The following is a 21,918-nucleotide window of genomic DNA, read 5'->3' on the forward strand; positions in this document are numbered from 1 at the left end:
TATTATTTAATTCAGAGCAATGACAAAGGTGAACACCTCATTCAAATTGCAAAAGGGTTTCCCAAGGAGTTACAATGGGTTAGGACCACAAATAAAACTAACCACACATCTGAGTTAAAAATAAATTCCAATTCCCATCTGACAAACTAGTTAACGGTACTGAAGTTTGAAGAAGGGTCTTGACCCGAAACGTGACCTATCCATGTTCTCCAGGGATGCTGCCTGACCCGCTGAATTGCTCCAGCATTTTTTTATGCCTTTTGTTGGTAAACCAGCATCCCCATTTTCTCGTTTCTACTAGCAAAGGGTACTGTTGTTAATGAGGCGTGGGGAATGCAGCAAGGGGTCTGTTTTCCTGGATGGTGCAGGTAACCAATGGACACAGGCAGATTTATTTTCCAAGCACGGCAGAGGAATGCAAAGTATGTGAGGACCAGCAGTCATGTGGAACCTGCTGTATTTCACCACAAACAGTACGTTTGTGGGGAGCGTAGGCAGTCCCATTTGTTCTCAGAAATCTGAGCTACAAATATGATACAAATCTACTACTGTCTGAACTACTATCTGTCTCATTGGTGACCCCCGGACTATCTTTGATTGGACTTTACTGGCTTTACTAAACGTTATATCCCTTATGTATCTGTGCACTGTGAATGGCTTGATTGTAATCATGTATTGTCTTTCTTGTCTTTCCGCTGACTGGATAGCACGCAACAAAAGCTTTTCACAGTGCCTCGGTACACATGGCAATAAGCTAAACTGTACTGTACTTTTAATGCTTTACCTCCCCCCTCGACTCCATTCAAGGACCCAAGCAGTCGTGCCAGGTGCGACAGAGGTTCACCTGCACCTCCTCAAACCTCATCTATTGCATCCGCTGCTCAAGATGTCAGCTGATCTACATCGGTGAGACCAAGCATAGGCTTGTCGATCGTTTCGCAAAACACCTCTGCTCGGTCCGCATTAACTAACCTGATCTCCCTATGGCTCAGCACTTCAACTCCCCCTTCCATTCCGAATCCGACCTTTCTGTCCTGGGCCTCCTCCATGGCCAGAGTGAGCACCACCGGAAATTGGAGGAGCAGCACCTCATATTCCGCTTGGGCAGTTTGCACCCTAGCACCATGAACATTGACTTCACCAATTTCCGGTAGCCCTTGCTGTCTCCTCCCCTTCTCAGCTCTCCCTCAGCCCTCTGGCTCCTCCTCTTCCTTTCTCCTTTCTTCTCCCCCCCCTCCACCCTACATCAGTCTGAAGAAGGGTTTTGGCCCGAAACGTTGCCTATTTCCTTCGCTCCATAGATGCTGCTGCACCCGCTGAGTTTCTCCAGCAATTTTGTCTACCTTTAATGTTTTATTGCTGTTTCTCATGCCTGTCGTTGCATTAAAATAATTTGGTTGGATGGAACAAAACTGCTGCAACTAAACTGAAACTGAACTGAACTGATTTACGGAGGATCTAGCTCAATAAGATTCAGAGTCAAGAGTGTTTTATTGTTATATGTTCCCAACATCAGGAACATTTTCCCTGCTTCTAACCTGTCCCATCCTTTAAGAATAGTATATGTATCTGTAAGATTCCCTCTCATCCTTCTAAATTCCAGTGAATACAGAAGCCCAGCTGACCCATTCTTTCATAAGTCAGTCCCACCATCCCTGAATTAACCTGGTGAACCCACGCTACACTCCCACAATAGCAATAATGTCCTTCCTCAAATTAGGAGACCAAAATTGCGCACAGTACTCCAGGTGCGGTCTCACCAGGGCCCTGTACAACTGCAGTAGGACCTCTTTGCTCCTAAACTCAAATTCTCTCACAATGAAGTCCAACATGCCATTAGCTTTCTTCACTGCCTGCGGTATTTGCATGCTTACTTTCAGTGACTGATGTACAAGCACACCCAGGTCTCGTTGCACCTCCTTTTCCTATTCTGACACCATTCAGATAATAATCTGTCTCCCTGTTCTTGCCACCAATGTGGATAACCTCACATTTATCCACAATATACTGCATCTGCCAACTCACCCAACCTAGCCAAGCAACTCTGCAGCCTCATAGCATGCTCATCACAGCACCCACTGCCACCCAGCTTTGTGTCATCCGCACACTTGGAGATGTTAATGTTAAAGTACATAGCATTTAGCTCACCTTACAGCTAAACGGTCTACATGTCCAATGTATGTTAAGCACACTTAAGGCAGCGAATGAATCTGCCAGATCTGCCTTTATATAGAGGGGAAGAGATTATGCCCTGGATTGACCTCATTTGGATGCCTCTAAAAAGAAGCAAAATTCTCCTGCCCTCTCCTCATTACCCCTGAGGCCTGTCCTCCTGACTAAACTGAGCAGGAGAAAAACACCACATCTCAGTGCACTGTGAGTGTCACACAACCCAGGCTCCTCATTGCCATGGGACTGCAGCCTAAAGAGGAGGGAAGAGCAGGTGAGCAGTCAGCCTGGAAACTGAGTCAGTAGGACGAGAGAGGTCGATGAAGGGGCAGCGTTGGAATCAGTTGGGCAGCTTACAACCCAGCAGTATGAATATTGATTTCTCTAACTTCAAATAACCCTTGCATGCCCTCTCTCTCCGTCCTTCCCCACCCTAGTTTCACTGTCCTCCTGCTTAGCTTCACTGTTTGTATCACTCATTGTTACCTTCCCCACAGCCAACAATGGACCATTGTGGACTCCACCTTTCCTTGATCATCGTTGCTGGCTTTGATTTGTCATATTGTATACCTTTCATTAATTTGTTCTGTATTTTTTCATACCTCTCGGTTCCCTCTGCCCTAACTCTTAGCCTGAAGAAGGGTTTCAGCCTGAAGCATTACCTATAGGGTGATTTCGTTAGTGTTCGAAATTATCGCGTTTGCTCGCTGAATTTCATCAAAAGTAAGTTAATAATGCCTTACTTTTGATGAAATTCAGCGAGCAAACGCGATAATTCCCGATATTTTGGATCTTTAAATCTCCACGGCAAATGTCGGCTGTTCACTTCCGCTGTTTTCTACCTTCAGTTCCCTCTTGTAATTACCTTACATTCTATCTTTTTTTTTGCCTGAAAATTTAGATCGCTGTGCTTCACGGTCACCCCGACTAGCACAGAAAATTTCAGCTAAAAAATCGGCCGTTTTCCATGTTTTTAACGGGTGTGAAAGTGCGTGTTTCCCCATTCACTAACATGTACCGAACTGACATATGTCCTCCAGTTAAAATTTTCGGTCACGTGAGGGGGGATCTACGCTCATTTGACATTTGGTGAAATCACCCTATTCCTTTTCTCCAGAGATGCTGCCTGACCCGCTGAGTTACTCCAGCACCTTGTGTCTGACTTGCATTCCCCCTCTCTCCATCCCTCCCCCACCCGTCTCATCTAGCTACAGTTAACAATGGCATGTTTCCTTTATCATTGTTACTTTTTTGCATATCTTTCATTCATTTGTTCTATATCTCTCTACATCACCGTCTATATCTGGTTTCCCTTTCCTGTGACTTTCAGTCGGAAGAAGGGTCTTGACCCAAAACGTCACCCATTCCTTTTCTCCACAGCTGCTGCCTAACTCGCTGAGTTACTTCAGCATTTTGTGTCTGACTTGCTTACAATCCCAGCGGTATGAATATTGACTTCTCTAACTTTAAGTAACCCTTGATAGCACGCAACAAAAGCTTTCCACAGTATCTCAGGACACGTGATAATAAACTGACCTGAGATTTCCCTTTGCCATCCCTTCTCCCTTCCTAGTTCTCCGACCAATCTGACTGCCCCCCCGATCACATTTTGTCTCTGTATGCTTCGTTGTCACCTTCTCGTAGGTATGCTACAAACCTTACCTTCAGCGGCGCTGTAATTCTGCCACTGGCCGTGTGCGCGATTTTGGCGCGTTTGAAGGGGGCGGGGGGGGGGGCGGGGTTAAAACGGGTTTTTTTCCCGACCTGGTCCTGAATTATATTTGTTGGAGTGCAAGATGTTGCTAAAGAATCGTTCCTACGGCCGTTCTGTGTGTCTTAAAAAAAATTCACCCGACAAGTTAATCGCTGGAATGATTTAAAAATCAGCTTCTGAAGCCGTCAATGCCGACAACTGGGACGGATTTTATGGAGGATCAGGTAAAAGAAAGTTGTTTATTTTTATGTATAAAAGTGTTTCTTAAGATGTATTTAATTCACATTTTAAGTTGTGAAACGGTGATTTTTCCCCCCGAACCGGCAGTGTATTTGTTGCCGATATGGGGGACTAAATTCACTGCAACCTGAACGTTCGAAATGGTCCAGTTTCAGAAAATCCCACTCGCAAGCTGATTTAAATGGCCATTAATTAACAGGTATTAAACATTAAATTCCTTCCATTTGGCCTATAAACCCATGACAATGAGATTTAAAAATTATGTTATATTCTGAATTCTTGTGTGAATGTTATTTGGACACTTAGGTTATTTAAAAATGTTAATCTATTCTTAAGAAATGGATAGATGTTTAGATCTAGTAATTGAATTTTGTAATTAGTTCCAATTAGGTAACTAACTAATTATATGCTTTAATTTCAGGTCATCCAAGTAAGATTGTTTAATATTTGTTTCAGAATGCTTCAATATATAATAACTGAAAATGTATTTCAGTTCTCTTAATTTTTAAGAAAGTTATGGCCATTTGACTGTCCTCGATCACAGCTTTTGTGTTAAGTCAATGGAAAAGCAATAGGGAACAAGATGCTAATTTCCAAGTATGAAAATGGCCATAACTTTTTTAATACTGAAGATATGAAAGTGAATTAGGTGACAAATTAAACTTCTTTTTATGCTTTATCTGATGGGATAAATTACAGACTTGATTTTTAAAATCTAGACATTTTGTAACGTTGCTACTATCTTCGGTTTAAACCAGCATCTGCAGTTCCTTCCTACACCATATATAGACTTTTATAGTTGTTCAGTCTTCTCTAAGGAATGTGTGTCAATCGTGTCAACTCCACCTTGTCCCCCTCATACTTGGTTCTTAGTTTCTTGGTCCTCCAAAATATTCCAAATGGAATTTAATCTGGAGGTGGTGGAGGGAGGGCTTAAGCCAGAAAGGGTTATTGGGAAGAAAGAGCTATTTTAAATTTAGTTGCATCTGGTTGGGTAACTATAGTTGGGTGGAGATTATTCCATGCTTTAATTGTGCGGGGGAAGAACGAATTGCTGTATACATCTGTCTTTGTAGCTGGGATCACAAATTGGATCGTATGCCCTCGTCTGCTCCTAATTGGTTTGGGTTTGGTGTAGGTCTTGTAGTCTACGTCGAGCTGACCATTTAACATTTTGTAAAAACAGGTCAAACGGTGAGCTTCACGTCTGTCTTGGAGGGTTCCACCCCAGAGAATTCAGAAGTTTGGTGGCACTCGCTTCTCTCTCATAGGTGTTAGTAACAAATCGTCACCTATTCTTTCTCTCCAGCCTGTCCCACTGAGTTACTCCAGCATTTTGTGTCTATCTTCGGTTTAAACCAGCATCTGCAGTTCCTTCCTACACCATATATAGATTTTCATAGTTGTTCAGTCTAAGGAATATGTGTCCATCCTGTCAACTCCACCTTGTCCCCCTCATAACTCAGTGTGCTTTCACTGAAGTGTCATTTAGCTTTTTAAAAGTATAATTACCTCTTGCCTCGGGAGGAGCAGAGGTGTCGGTGAGGAGGGGGATGGAGTCAGGTCGACCGTTGGCGGGGCGGAGGGGGCGGGGTCAGAGTCAGGAGGACCAGAGGGAGGGGGCAGGGTCAGTCAGGAGGACCAGCGGGAGGGGGCGGGGGTCAAGTCGGAGGACCAGCGGGAGGGGGGCGGGGTCAGTCAGGAGGACCAGCGGGAGGGGGCGGGGTCAGTCAGGAGGACCAGAGGGAGGGGGCGGGGTCAGAGTCAGGAGGACCAGAGGGAGGGGGCGGGGTCAGTCAGGAGGACCAGGGGAGGGGGCGGGGTCAGAGTCAGGAGGACCAGAGGGAGGGGGCGGGGGTCAGTCAGGAGGACCAGCGGGAGGGGGCGGGGCCAGAGTCAGGAGGACCAGCGGGAGGGGGCGGGGTCAGTCAGGAGGACCAGAGGGAGGGGGCGGGGTCAGCCAGGAGGACCAGAGGGAGGGGGCGGGGTCAAGGACGGGCTCTGGTGACCGGAGCAGCTGAGGAAAGTGGAGGGGGCGGGGTCTAGTCGGAGTTAGGAGGACCAGCGTTGCCGGACGAAGGGAGGGAGGGGTCATGTGACGCTTTGGCTGCTAGGGCTCTTTTAAATTCCCTCTCCCTCTATTTCCTTTTTAAATCTTTTTTTCAAACCAACCTCTGACCAAGCTTTTGGTTAAATATAACCTCCTGTCGTAGCTTGGTTTTGTGGTTTTCCTGAGGAAACATGCAGAGATATCTTGCCATAATAAGGTGTACATGTGAATTCTGTTGGCATTCAATGGTATAGTTCCAGTTGTAAGATAGAAATTGTGGGAGCCTTTTGTACACTGCAAGCTTCCTAAAACAGTAATGAGCAGACATAGAAACATAGACATAGAAAATAGGTGCAGGAGTAGGCCATTCGGCCCTTCGAGCCTGCACCGCCATTCGATATCATCATGGCTGATCATCCAACTCAGTATCCTGTACCTGCCTTCTCTCCATATCCCCTGATCCCTTTAGCCACAAGGGCCACATCTAACTCCCTCTTAAATATAGCCAATGAACTGGCCACCTTCTGTGGCAGAGAATTCCAGACAATCTGTTTGAATATTGTGAGATAGGTTCTGGAGAATTTGGTGTTACTTCACTGTTTTGATATAACTTAATGACTTATGTCCATGAGAAAAATCGACGGGAGAGAGAGAGGGAGGGAGAGAGGGAGAGAGGGAGAGAGGGAGAGAGGGAGAGAGGGAGAGAGGGAGAGAGGGAGGGAGAGAGAGGGAGAGGGAGAGGGGGAGAGAGGGAGAGGGGAGAGAGGGAGAGAGGGAGAGAGGGAGAGAGAGAGGGGGAGAGAGAGGAGAGAGAGGGGGAGAGAGAGAGGAGGAGAGGGAGAGGGGGAGGGGGGGGGAGGGGAGGGGGAGGGGGGGGGGGAGGGAGGGAGGGAGAGGGAGGGGGAGAGGGAGGGAGGGAGAGGGAGAGAGGAGGGAGGGAGGGATCCCTCTTCTCTCATTCTATCTCATTCCCCCTCTCCCTCTCTCTCTGTGTAAAGCAGTAAAGAGAGAGAGAGGAGAGAGAGAGAGGAGAGAGAGGGGGGGAGGGGGAGAGGGAGGAGAGGGAGGTTGTCAGGAGCAAAGATCTTATAAGATCTTTGGTCAGGAGGACCAGAGGGAAGGGGCGTGGTCAGTAGGAGCCGGGAGGGCGGAACCTGCAGGATGATCATCATCATCATCGGGCGCGCGCGCGGCGCGGGAACGGGAGCTGGAGCGCGCGCGCGCCGACCGACATCTTGACGGGGTCGAGGACGTCCTCCAGGGAGCATCGAAAGAGGGAGAGGAGCGGCGGCGGCGATGTGATTAAACTCGGCGAATCTGGGCGTCGTGAACCGAGGCGGAGGCCGAGGAGGAGGAGACGACGGAGGCCTGTGTTTCGACCCCGGGTTTGTCTGTCAGGCGGGCGGGCGGCGATGAGCTCGGGCCCCGGCTCGGCCTGTGGCTGCTGCCGCCGGCTCGGCTGACGGGGCGGACGGGGTTTGTTTTCGGCTTTAACCTCCCCCCCCCCCCCCCCCCCCCCATCCTCGGTCGAGTGATTAACTAATCGCCGCTCCTCCACCCCAGTCTCCACCAGGAGAGGCCGGTGTATGAGCCCAGGCCCTCCGTCCCTAACCCCCGGCTCCGGCCCAAGATGATGTGCGAGGTGATGCCGACTATCAGCGAGGACACGCTGAGCCCGCGGGGCTCGCAGTACGGCGTCGACACCGAGGCCAACTTCGAGCAGCTGATGGTGAACATGTTGGACGAGCGCGACAAGTTGCTGGAGAGCCTGCGGGAGGCGCAGGAGTCGCTGGCCCTGTGTCAGGCCAAGATGCAGGAGGCTTTCCATGAGAGGGACTCGCTGCAGAGGCAGCTCAACACCGCCTTACCTCAGGTAGAGCTCAGCGCGCACCCTCCCAGACCCGCACCGATGTTCTATCTCCTGTTTTTCCTCTTTCACCTCCCTACATCCCCTCCCTCATTTCTGTGGTCTCCCTCCCCAGGTCCTCCTCCCACCCTCCCCAGGAACTATCCTACCTCCCACCTCTCCGGGCTCTGACCCCCCCCCCCCCCCCCTCTCTCCGGGCTCTGACCTCCCCCCCCCCTCCGGGCTCTGATCCCCCCCCCCCCCGGGCTCTGATCCCCCCCCCCCCCCCTCCGGGCTCTGATCCCCCCCCTCCGGGCTCCTGGCTCTGATCCCCCCCCCTCCGGGCTCTGATTTCCCCCCCCCCCCCCGGGCTCCCCCCCCTCCGGGCTCCCCCCCCCCTCCGGGCTCCGATTCCCCCCCCCCCTCCGGGCTCTGATCCCCCACCCCTCCGGGCTCTGATTACCCCCCCCCCCCCCCCCCCTCCCCCGGGCTCTGATTTACCCCCCACTCTCCCCCCCCCCCCGGGCTCTGATTACCCCCCACTCTCCCCCCCCCCCCCCCCCCCGGGGCTCTGATTACCCCCCCCCCCCCCCCCCCTCTTCTTCATCCATTAAGTTCCTTGTTTCCCCAACCCATTTTTGCTTATTGTCTCTATCCACTCAACAGGACGACCTACTCCTTATCCTTCAAATCCTTTCTGACAGCATTTCCCCCACCCTTCTGTTGTCTCCTCAGTTTGCCCCCTTCTCTGTCCACCTTTACTCCTCCACCGTATCTCCATCCGCCCTCCTCAGTGACCCTTTTTTACCTCTCTTCCCTCCCCTGTTTTTCCCATCCAGCCCTTCTATTTCCCTGTTTTCCTCTGTTTGCGCCTCTCAGAAGCTTGTTTTCCTTCCCTCCCCTCCCTTTCTCTCAGTCCCCCTTTCCTCCCCTCATCCATCCCTCCCTTCCCTTGTCCGGCACTGGGTTTTCCCTCATCCGTTGTTCATTAACCTGTCTTTCCCCCTCTCTGTCACTCCTCACTCCTCATCCCTGCTCCCTTTGCACCCTGTGTCTTCACCATCCCTCCCCCCAATTTCCAGCTATTCTACCCACTCAACAACTCCTCTTTTACCAGTTGACGCCCTGCCTGGTGCCAGCCTCAATATTCTTGGTCCTTTTAATTACTCCTCACGTTTCTGCCATTTTCCTTTCTAGTTCCTCCCAATGTGCTTTGACTCCCATTCAGTTTTATCCATTATCTCTTTCCTGTCCTTTGGGATGTTTTTTTTGTTGCCGCACCTTTCAGGAACAACTCGTTTATGTTTAATCGCTCCAAGGCATTTAATGTAAACTTTATCAAAACAAAATACTGAGCCACACTGAAGAAGGAATGAAATTAACCCAAAACTTGGCCAAAGAGAACAAAAAATCTCTTCCAGTATGTGGTATTCTCCAACTTTAACCTTGATCATCCATAATTTTGGTCATTCTATCATCAGTAATTGTCTCTTTGGCTGCTAGGGCTCTTTTAAATTCCCTCTCCCTCTATTTCCTTTTTCAAACCAACCTCTGACCAAGCTTTTGGTTAACCATAACCACCTGTCGTAGCTTGGTTTTGTGGTTTTCCTGAGGAAACATGCAGAGATATCTTGCCATAATAAGGTGTACATGTGAATTCTGTTGGCATTCAATGGTATAGTTCCAGTTGTAAGATTGAAATTGTGGGAGCCTTTTGTACACTGCAAGCTTCCTAAAACAGTAATGAGGTAATGGACAGACAATCTGTTTGAATATTGTGAGAATTTGGTGTTACTTCACTGTTTTGAAATAACTTCATGACTTATGTCCATGAGAAAAATCTTGAACATCGCATTAAAAAAAATGTAACACTCCTTCACTGCACCTGAAATATCAGACTGGGATTTTGTGTTTCAATGTCTCAAGTGGGACAACTTATAACGCTTCTCACAAATTGAACATTGCAACGGTAACTTTGCTACATAAAGTAAAAACAGAGAACATGTGTAAGTACAAATCGATTGGTTGTCAGGAATGCTAGACTCTCATATTAAGGAAGAACATTTAGAAAATAGTCATAGGATTGGGCAAATATATTTTGTTCTGTCTTTTGATTTTAGAAGTGATATGAAGGGGTAGTCCAGTGTATGATGTGTGGTTTTAGTTGGAAGGCCCTCAATAAAGTGCTGCATGAGATTATGCAACAAAATTAGAACACATGGGATTGGAGTGTAGATTAAGGATTGGTTAATGAACAGCGAATAAAAATAAATGGGTCACTTTTGGGTGGGGAATTATGATTAATTGGACGTTGCATGATTCCAGCAGCTCACATTCCATATCAATGATTGGGAGGAGAGGACCAGATTGGTGGATTTAATTTTGCTGATGATACATATCTGGTTGAGTTGTGAAGGTGGTGTGGAGGCTTCACGCTGGATATAAACAGGTTAATTAAAGGACAGGGACAACAGAAATGAATCATACTGTGAAAATGTGAGGTCATCCACTGTTGGAAAAGAAAAGCTTTTTAAATGATAATAGATGAGGAGCACTAGGCTCCTGTTGTCTCTTGCTGGTATTTTATTGAGAATATACTTCAGGCTAGAAGCTGACCACTTGGTCAGCATTATATACAAAGGAGGGCAATACAATAACTTGCCAATGCCGCCGAATGGAGCAGTCACTGGCTGTGACTGAAGAGGAAAGATGCTGTCTCGGCTGCCGCGTGACCATCTAGAGGCTAACAATAAGATGCACACCCAGGTGGGCCTGCCTTGACCGAGGGTGTCTTGTGATAAAAGGCCGAAACACCCAGCGACGTTGAGGTACACAACTGAAGATGTGTCTGATTGTTAGCAAATTCACCTAGTGGTCATACCCAAGAATGTCAATTGTAGTGAAAATTTAGGGATTGTGACACTCAGTCCTACTAATCAATCTTATCTAAGTAGTATAATCTATTTGTCTCTTTGCAGAGGTACTACAATTGCTTGACAGTTAAATATGTTATGCTTTGTATGGTAACTGGGGTGAAATAGAACATTATAGTAATGAATTATGGAAAAATGGTTGCTATTCTTGTCCAAATGACAATTAAATTGACTCTGACTCTGACTATTCTTCAGGTGACTGTCAGTTTAGATTGGCCAGGCTATGGAAAAGGACATATAGACTTTTGTATGTGGTCATTAAGTTAAATAGAAATGTATTTACAATGGTTGAAATGGGAAACGTTGAGTTTAAATAGTAAAATGTATGTTCTGTACAAACTGTTTCCAAATCCTATGGGAGTAGATTTTCTTTGATTTATATGTTTCAGTTCAAATTGTATTATGCATATTCTGGAGTTGCTTAGGGTGGTCAGTTATACAGCTTTGTTTATTGTCAAAGGTGCAATTACATTCCTTGTTCACATGAATCTTGCCGGGTAAACAGGATATACACAGTCATTTCAAATACATCAATAAACATGATATGTGCCCAACATCATTCAGAGTTAAAGAATATTAAGGTACAATTACTACATAGTGTAATCAGTTAGGATTAAGAGTGAGTGTACACAACACAGAGTATGGTCACAACTCTGGCAAGGTGTGAAAGAGGTAATTGGGTTGGGGGACTGACAGCAGTGGGGTTGAAACTGTTAAGTCTTGAAGTATGGGCTTTCAAGCTCCTGCACCTTCTCCCAGAAGGTAGAAGAGAGAAAGGGGATGGCCAGGAGGTAGGCATCTTTGTTGATACTTTCAGCCTTTCTGATGCAATGCACTGTGAAGATGGACTGAATAAAAGGAAGTGCCAAACCTGTGATGAACTAAGCTGTGTTCACCACACTTTGCAGGTTCAGGCCGTCAAGAACAGAGCAGTTGTCATACCAGGCTGAGATGTATCCTGTCAGAATCCTTTTTCTAGTGTATTTGTAGCAGTTCAAGGGAATCCTCGTGGACATGCTGAATCTTCTCTGACACCTAAGAAAGTAAATATGATGATGTGCTTTCTTGATTGTTGCATCAGTGTAAAGGGACTACATTAGTTGCTGATGATATAATGGCTTGGAACTTGAAGCTGTTGACCATCTCTACAGCAGTTCTGTTAATGAAGACAGGGTTGTGTTCACTCCTTTGCTTTCTCAGGACAGCAACCAATATTTTCGTGTTCTTGACGTTAACACTAGGTCCTGACCTCATGACACGAGGTTCTGAATTTCTTCCCTCCAACTATGTCTTGTTGATTTGGCGTTTTTAATGGCTTGCTTACTTGTTACCTTTTATCCTACAGGCATTAAAAACGTTTCACATGTATGCTGCGTATGTTTTAAAATAAGGCGATCAATTAAGAAATTTCTTCCTGGCCTTCCATATTCATTTGACTACTGGCAGAAAATAAATTGGTTGACTGTTTTCCCTTGTACATTATTCTGTCAGTGTACAATGTGGGTTTTGTAATTCAGTATAAATATAATAGAAGATAATTATTTCATATTGTCAGTGCACTTTCAGTTTAGAATATTTACCTCTTGTGAAATTCACTGTGATGCTTGTGGTGCTTGTTCCATGTTCCTGAAATAACTTGTCTAACACATTAATATAATATCAGTGATATAATCTATCTGCCGTTAGGAAGATGATTAGCTGTGCATTTACAAAATGCAGGAAAACTGCAGTTGATGTCTTCTACATGAAGATCTCTAAGGCCCTTTGACAGGGGAGTGGCCTTTCGTAAGGTTAGTGTCCATTGGATACTAGGAGGATGGCAAATTGGATTGTTGATGGTGGTGGAATTTTTTTTGATTGAAAGTCTTTAACCAGTGATGTACTAGAGATATTGGTGCTCCTTTTAAAGGAGGTATGAGGAGAGAGAATGAAGTGTATTTGAATGAAATCCATAGTTTATGATGGATATAGAGGAGGTATGATCAGTAAGTTGACTGATGACATGAAAATCAGTGATGTTATTGATAGGAGGATAGTTCTATGTTACAGGAAGATATTCGTTGAATAATAAAATAAGCAGAGTGATAGCAGGTGAAATTTAATCCTGAGGTAATGCACATAGGGAGCTCTAATAAAGGTACAACATGCACATTGGTTGGTAGGGCCCTAGATATTATTGAGGAACTGAGGGAGCTTTCCATGCAAGTTCGAGGATTCCTGAGGTTAAAGCGTAAGTGGATAAGGTGATGAAGAACATGTAAGAGATATTATCTATATTATTCAGGTCATAAGATATAAGAGCTGGGAGGTTATGATACATCTTAATAAAACATTGATTGTGCCACAGCTGGAATACTGTGTGAAATTTTAGTTACCGCACTTTGCTCTATCTGGAGAGGATGCAATGGAGAGGGGGTCGGGAGAATCTAATTGGGATTAGTAGGGTGGTAGATATTAGAAAAACCTATTAAGAAAACGTTTCCCAATACAGTTGTCAGATGCTGGAGGGTATAGATTAAGTAAAGAGGAAAGATGTTTAAAGGATATCCGAGGAATTTTTTACCCAGATGGTTGGAATTTAGATTGCATTACTTGAGTGATGGGAGTGGTTTACTCATTTAAGTATCAGGGTGAACACTTGAATTGCAAAGCATAAAAGGTAATGGATCAAGTATTGGTAATGGGATGAATGAAGATCAGTACTTGAGGATCGGCATGGACATGGTGGGTGGAAGCCATGTTTTTAGTACTTCACTATTATTTTCCATTGAACAAAGTTTTGAGCTAATGCTGATGTTTCAAAATTAGTTTGATTGCAAAGGTTCCATTAGAAAATCTTGCTGCTTTTTCTGTTGTATTTTGTCTGTGATTTGCTATTCATGCTACATTCTCATTGTAACAGCAGTGTTGGATTAAGGAGCTCAATTTGCTAATTTTCTTGGATGCAAACTACCTGTAAAGCAATGTTGAGATTTTCCCATGAGCATCTCTTCTGCATTTGCTTTAAACATTTATTTTGGAAAGCCTCTGCCTTTCTCTGAAACATTTATGCAGCATTTCAACAGCCAATGTCTTGCATAAACTTTGTAATTTAGGAATATTCCTTCAGTACTATTATGGAAAACCATACTTGGTCCGGTTTTACAATTTTAAACTTTGTGTAGCCCAATATCACAACTATGAATAATGGTTTCCAAATTATGAACTAGTTTAATTAGGTTTTCCTCTATTTTATTTGGTGGGGAGAGAGAGTATGAAGTGTATTTGAATGAAACCCATAGTTTATGATTGACATTTTCTTCAATAATTTTTTTCCATCTGTGCTGAGGTTGATAATTGCTTTTTTGATCAATAAAGCAAGTAAAATAACCTGGGGTGTTTGATGTGTGACGAATTATCATAATTTTATGGTAATAGTTTTCTTTTGTTAATAAATTAACTAACTTGTTTATGGATCAGGTTCCATTTTGGAGGTGCTGAATAAAAGCAGACCCCCAAGTCCACAGCTTGTGTTTAGTCACTTTGTGGAAACCTTGTTGATATGCTGCTTTTGTATTGCTGTACTGCGGAGTTACAAATAATTGTGTCATCAACAGTAATACTGTGATAGTTAAACAGTCATTTTCTGTAACTGGTTCTCATAATAATATTTGTTTTCATTATAATTCACCTAATTAAGGATTGTTTGTTCTCCGAAGATAGAGAGCAATGGGTGATAGTTTCGTGAGACCAACCAAATATTTGGAAATCCTTGCTTTTTCAGGGAAGTAAGGGATTGTAGGAGTTGATTGCACTTTGGCATCATGTCACTGGGAAATTAGATCACACTTGATGTTTGTTACACGTAGCTTTCCATTCGAACTATGGTGTGGTATTGGAAATGTTTTTTAAATACTTGTTTTTAAAGTGTTACTTTTAAACAGCTGGTGGTTTTAGAATTGTGGCAGAGATAGTAGCCACAATCTCAAGTACAATTTTCTCTTTCATATGTTTTTTTTGATACAGTAATGATGGATTTTCTTTTAAAGAGTTAATGATCAGCAGCAAAAAAAGTTAAACTTGAGAATTACTTGCTCATTTCAAAAGGCATTCATGGTGTGCTTTTTAAAAAAAAAAAAAGACTCACCTATTGAATTCCTGATGTGGGTGGTCCAGTATGTATGTCTCCAGTGAATAGCACTAGTGGACATGAGCATAATGCCTTAGGCTTGCATATTAGGTTGAGTTGCAAGTAACTATGAATAGTTGCTCGTAGTAAGTTAGCTACCCCACTTAGAAAATATTCCATAAACTGGCATGACTACAGTTTAGCATCCACATATTAGTTCACACTAAATCAATCAGAATTAAAGCATTACAAAAATTGTTGGCAGTATTGTTACATGCCACCTTTAAGTGCCTTTCACCTTCTAACTTCAACAATTTCAGTTAATTGGGAACATGTAAGAATTTCTCCTTGCATGTGCCTCATGCAGTTGATGCAGAAGTTAGAAGATCTTTAATCTTTAAATGATTGACTGCAACTTTTGATCCATGCTCATGAGGCCAAAGACTTGCCATGCTCTAGCCAATTGGAGATCTTAATGTGGTACACAGTATTTACTTGGTGACTCTGTTTTATTTTGTAGTAATTTTATCTACAATTGACTGAAGTAAGAAACAGTTTTTTTTAAATGAGGGAGTAATTGGTGCAGAAAGCACCGTTTTTAAGATACGTTTTTAGAATTAAAATTCTATTTTAATCATGATAATTTTATCCCATTCAGTCTCAATTTATAATTACCAGCAGTTTTCCAGATATCTCTTATCCCTATCAACAATGCCAAATCTTCACTGAATTACATTTTCTCACTGATAAAAATGACCTATTATCACTACTAAAAAGTTGTACACATAAATGGCTCAGTCAGCGGTATTTCCTATTCAGAGAATTGCAATTGATCTAAAATGTTGCTAACTGCATGCATTTGTAGCATATAATAATAGCATCTTTTCAAGTCTTGCTTAGGGAAAATAAATCTTGGGATTTGGACAATTGGACAAAAGCCATTTTACAACTAGTTTAGCCTTGTATATTCTATTGTGGGGGGAAACTAATCGGCTGCAGCCAACATTTATATTCATTTAGGTATACAGTACAGTGACATGAAATACAAGATATATAGTTTGTATGGGGCCCTTGTAAGATATCTATAAAGACTATATCTTCTTGGACCATGTCTTCTTGGAAATCCAGCTAAAAGATACATTGAAAATTTGGATATGTATCCCAATGAGTTAAAACGTTTGTGGACGTCTAATTCAGAGTTTTTTTTTCCCTTCAATAACTTATTTTTGAAAAAAAGGAGACATCAAATTAACTTTCATACATGTTAAAAGGAGAACATATTTAACTTTTTATACATGACCCATTGGGCACCCTAATTGCTAATAGGGTTATAGGCTAATAGGCTAATTCTCATGGGTTAATGGACCAGGCCTATGGAATTCCAGTACTATTCTGGAACTACAATACTACTAAACACATTCAATGAAGGCAGCGTTTTTTTATTTACTATGTGTTATTCATTCAAGGGATGTGGGTTTCACAGGTTGACCCAGCATTTAATTGCCCTTGAAGATGGTGGTGAGGCACCTTCTTGAACTGCCACTGTAAATCCACAATACTGCCAGAGAGAATTCCAGGATTTTGACCAGCAACAGTGAAGGAACAACAATATATTTCCAAATCATGATGGTGCGTGGCGTGGAGGGAGCGTACCTGTGGTAGTGTTCCCATGCTTTTGCTCTCCTTGTTCTTCTAGCTGGTAGAGATAGTGGGTTTGGAAGGTGCTGTGTTAGAAGTCCTGATGAGTTGCCATTGTGCATCCTGTAGTTGGTACAAATGCTGCTATTCTGCATTGGTGTTGCAGTGTCTTTCAAGCAAGCTGCTATATCCTGTATGCTGTTGAGTTTTTTGAGTGTTTTTGAAACTGCACTTATGCAGGCAAGGGGAGAGTATTCCATCATATTCCTGACGAGCCTTGTAGATGGTGGATAGGCTTTGGGGATTTAGGAGGCGAGTTAAAAACAATGTGTTGGTTGATTTCAGTGGGCCGGGTAGCATATGGGGTGAAAAATTGACATGATGTTTTAGGTCGGGGCCCTTCTTCAAAGTGCAGTTGGAAATGTCACCTCTTCAGATGTTGCCTGACCTGCTAAGTTCTTCCAACACTTTTGTTCTTGCTAAAGATTCTAACTGCAATCTCTGGTCTCTCGGAGATGAGTTACTTGCTGCAAGATTCCTAGTCTCTGACCTGATTTTGTAGTCATGTTATCTATAGCCCACCTTAACTAACTTGTTTAATTGTACTTTTAATTATCAGTTCTCTAAATTCAAAGTAACATGGAACTTCACATTTTGTAAGATATTCAGAATTACCCAGCTAGATTTAAAAATCCCGAAGAAGGACAGATGTACAAATCATTTTTCTATTTCACTTAAACTTCATACTATTGCAACTTATTTAATTGTAAACAATGCACTAATTAACTGCAATGAATATATTGTCTATCTCTCAAGTGCTCAAAGACAAATGAACAAAATTCACACTGCAAACATTTTGTCTTAGTGGAAATGTTTGTGTAATTTGTTGAGCTGTGATCTAGTTCTGCAGGTAATTAGTAATGCATCCTTTTCTGTTTTATTCCTAAGTATGGTTGGTTGTAGAGATGTAGTCAGAACAATGTCCTTTTTATTGGACAAGTTATTATACAACCTGAGCATGCAGCAGCACATTTAGAATTTTCAGAAATGTTATTGTATGAGTTGGGAGCAAAATGAACTTAATGGTAAATTGACCAGCGATCACCACACACTATCACTATTCTACACACTCGAGGGACAATTTTACATTTTCCCAACTCGTTTGTCTTTGGAGTGTCGGAGGAAACCCACAAGGTCATGTGGAGAGCATACAACTCCGTACAGAGAGCACCCATAGTCAGGATCGAATCCGGGTCTCTGGCGCTGTAAGGCAGCAACTCTTCCGCTGTGGCACCATGCTGCCCTGTCTGTTGGTTACTATTATAAATTATGTACAGGATGTGAATGGTTTGGTTTCTACACTGTATTTAATTTTTTAAGATTGTTGATTATCTTGGGTGCACTGGGGTATGTATTATAATTGAAAGTTTTAGCCAAAATTTCAATAATTTTCTGATTTCTTGTATATTTGGATACATCCTTAGAAACTGCTACAGTTTGTTTTTGTACCCTGAATTACCTAGTTATGTCACTGGTGATTCTACTCCACATACAATATCTCCATTTTGAAAACCACAAAATACTTGGTTGATATTATACATTGCTCACACAAATTTAAAGGTGCTGTTCTGCATCTTTTTAAGAAAAACAAAAAAATCATTGATTTTGCATCAGATTGCAACTCATCGAAGGATATGTTCTATTCTAGCACTCTTAATTGAGGTTGACACAAATGAATAGCCAGGAAGACCACAATATTAAACTTCTCAGTGACCCCAGGAAGCAACATCACACTTGTTACTGATTCTTTTCCATTTGAAAGCCACTGTAAAAATTGCTTGTCTGAATTAAAACAAATGACTTGTATTTAAACCGTTTTGGGAAGAAATCTGTTTCCATATGACCTCCCCGCAGAAATCAGGCACCCTTGTCTCTTCCAAACATAGCTTCTGTTTTAATTATGGGTAGCCATTGAAATTGACACGCAATCGCTTCTATTGACACTTGTGCAATGATACTCTATTAATAAACAATGTACCATATATCCTTCAGTATGTTTTTAGCTTGTAGTAATGGAAATAAACTTATTAAACTATTGAAAAGATTTTTATTTTTGTAAATTCTGTGGAGCGGAAAAACGCGTTATTGTGAGTCTGAAGCTCTGTAGTCCCAATCCTCTCTTCTCCATTGTCACAATGGTCATAATAGCATGATTTTCTATAACACAAAGTTTCTAAGGGATGCAATTCTCATGTTATAGTACCTGTACTTAATATTCACAAGCCCTCAGAAAATCAAATTGTCCATTACTGCTATTTGCAAGAAGGACCATATCAAGCTTTGTTTATCAGTGAGAAGAAGCATTCACATCACACTAAGTACTGATCAATTATCATGTTCAGCATTGTGGGTGGGATTCACCATTAACCAGAAGTTGGGTCAGTCATATAAATACTGTTGCTACAAGACCAGGTGAGAGATTGGGTATCCTGTGGCTAAAAACTTTTCTCCTGACTTGATATAGGATTCTGATAGAATACTCTTCGCTTTACCGAACAAGTGCAGCTCCAACATCACTAAGGAAGCTTAACATTACCCAAGGCTGAGAACCCATGTAATTGATTCAATGCTCTGCACATCAACATTTTGCTGTGTAGTGAAACATTGTTTTTACCAATCAGCTAATTAAATCCTAATTCCTTTAAAAGTCAGAAGACATTTAAAAACCATTAAATGTATTTAATTTTAAAGATTGGAAAGTAAATGTAATTAATACAAAAACTGAAAACATTAACTTCATTTAATATTACTCAACGTTATTCCCTTTATCCTGTATTTGTCCTGAGGTACAAAAGGCACATTGTCGCGACCTAAAGGGCCGGTCCCACCAGCATGCACCTCGCGGGGCAGGTCTCACTTCGATCGCCGGAGCCGTATGGAGTTGTGCGGAGCTGGACCCGACATCGCACGGGGCTCCGAAAAACTGACCGTGTTTAAAACTTCCACGCGGCAACGGCCTTCTGGCCCGCAGCCGCCTCGACGTCGTGTCACTCACTCTACCTCCGCGCGGCTCCCGCTTCTGGTTTGGTCTCGCTTGCCGTACGGCTCAAACGACCACGTTAGGTGCATGGTGCATGCTGGTGGGACCGGCCCTTTAGGTTGCGCTTGCCGCATGCAGGTCGCATGACCGTGGGACAGGCCCTTTATAATCAGCTGGCAGATCAAAGGGAGCTGCTATTACCTAATACAATTTGATTTGTTAACAATTTGGGCAGAGAGTAACCTGTTGCCATTGTGACTTTAATGCAATATTACGTACAATAATTACAGCAAGGTGCAGTGATGGAAGGCACTGGTTATTGTGCTCTTTGGAAAGCTAGGGAGTCTCAAATTACTGTTAGTTGTTATGCGCTTGCTAATAGACCATACAACTGTTGTAAAATGCAGGGTTCTACCCTAAAGTGGACTCACATTTTACTTCTGAATTATTTCAACATTTGAGTTACTCTACCTCAAAGCACCAAATTAAGCATCAGTAAATGTATGCAAATAGATGGTAATGATAGTATTTTAATATTATTTCTTCTTTGATCAATATTTTAAATTAATTGAACACGTGCGAATTCACCTGTACATTTACGTTTTTGTTTCCATTTCTCAACATGTTAATTTGGGGTCTGCGTTTTCCTCTTGAATTAAGGAGCCAAAAAGTTCTTTACAAGTTTTGTATAACATGGTTTTTGTGGTGCAAAACGGTTCTCGGAAGCCAGTCATTGACCGTAATATACTTTAGCTTGTGAATTAATTATAATATAACTTTGGTCTTGCTTGATCAGGGCACCATTTCATGAATTTCTTTGCTCTGTACTCTGAACTTGTATTTAAGCAGTTATTGTTAAAATTACTGTTTCTTTTGCTTGCTGAGTTGCACATTATCTGGCCTACTCCTGCACCTATTTTCTGTTTTCTATCTCATGGTAGTCTCTTTCCTCGAGGGACATTTACAGATATTATTTTGTTGAATTGTGGCCCGTGACAGGTTTGGCTTGGTTCTTAGTTAATTACTGATACATTTTGTTCCCTGATTTGCTGTATTTCATGGTCTCACGCACATACACACTACTTTCCATGGCTCTGTTGCTCACAATACATGGTAATGTACAGAATTTTACTATGGAACAACAAAGCCATATGGCTTGACTTGCATTTATGTTCCTCATGAGTCTCTTTCCATCTTACTTTATTTCATGAGCAAAGCACTATACTTCTAAATATGCACACAGTGAAAGTTTTGATTTTAAGATGTTAATTAAAAAGAAACCAAATGGGAGGAGGAGTAAGCCATCTGCCCCATTGAGCTCAATCTGCCATTCAACAAAATCTTGGCTTATCTGATCTTGGCATTAGCTCCACTTCTCTTCCCAACTTATTTAAATCTATAACAGCATTATGAGAGATGTTGGATAGGCAATGTTTTACGTTGTCACATTAATATGGATTTTATAGGTCAGGAGTGAGTATTAGTACAGATTTACTAGACATGAGAGGCATGCAAATCATGAAGAAAAACTTCAAACCGACTACAGTTAGACACAAAATGCTGGAGTAACTCAGCAGGCGGGATAGGCAGCATCTCTGGAGAGAAGGAATGGGTGACTTTTTGGATCGAGACCTATCAAAAGTCACGGGAAAGGGAAACTAGATATAGACGATGATGTAGAGAGATATAAAACAAATGAATGAAGATATGCAAAAATGTAACAATGATAAAGGAACCATGCCATTGTTAGTTGTAGCTAGGTGTGAATGAACGCTGGTGCGACTTGGGTGGGGGAAGGGGAGGGATGGAGAGAGTGGGAAAGCAGAGGTTTCTTGAAGTTGGAGAAATCAATATTCATACCCCTGGGTTGTAAGCTGCCCAAGCGAAATATGAGATTCTGTATGCTATGAGATTCTTCCAATTTGCATTTAGCCTCACTGTGACAATGGAGGAGGCTTCGGACAGAAAGGTCAGTGTTGGTAGTAACTCGTAGTAAAAGCTGACGTAACTCAGCGGGAATGGGTGATGTTTCGGGTCGATCATGTAGGTTCAGATGGGCTGAGCAAAGGTGTTCCGCGAAACGATTGCCCAGTCTACATTTGGTCTTACCGATGTATAAGAGTCCACATCCTGAACAACGGATACAGTAGATGAGGTTGGAGGAGGTACAGGTGAACCTC

General features: G+C 42.9%; 1 protein-coding gene across 6 annotated transcripts in view; it reads left to right on the plus strand.

Annotated features, from left to right (window-relative positions):
• The first annotated feature begins 7,384 nt into the window (after nt 1-7,384).
• Nucleotides 7,385-21,918, plus strand: part of LOC129705599 (liprin-alpha-1-like) — a 107,206-nt gene continuing 92,672 nt past the window's right edge. For 3 of the 6 annotated variants that reach the window (XM_055649207.1, XM_055649210.1, XM_055649208.1), the window contains exon 1: nt 7,386-8,046. In XM_055649207.1, coding sequence (XP_055505182.1) covers nt 7,804-8,046 — 243 coding nt within the window. In that variant the 5' untranslated portion in view covers nt 7,386-7,803. Of the gene's footprint in view, nt 8,047-13,397; nt 13,677-21,918 lie in introns of those variants that run through there. The other 3 variants (XM_055649206.1, XM_055649209.1, XM_055649212.1) reach the window with 2 other exon arrangements.

This window comes from Leucoraja erinacea, chromosome 18 (genome assembly GCF_028641065.1).
Source record: "Leucoraja erinacea ecotype New England chromosome 18, Leri_hhj_1, whole genome shotgun sequence".
NCBI lineage: Eukaryota > Metazoa > Chordata > Chondrichthyes > Rajiformes > Rajidae > Leucoraja > Leucoraja erinaceus.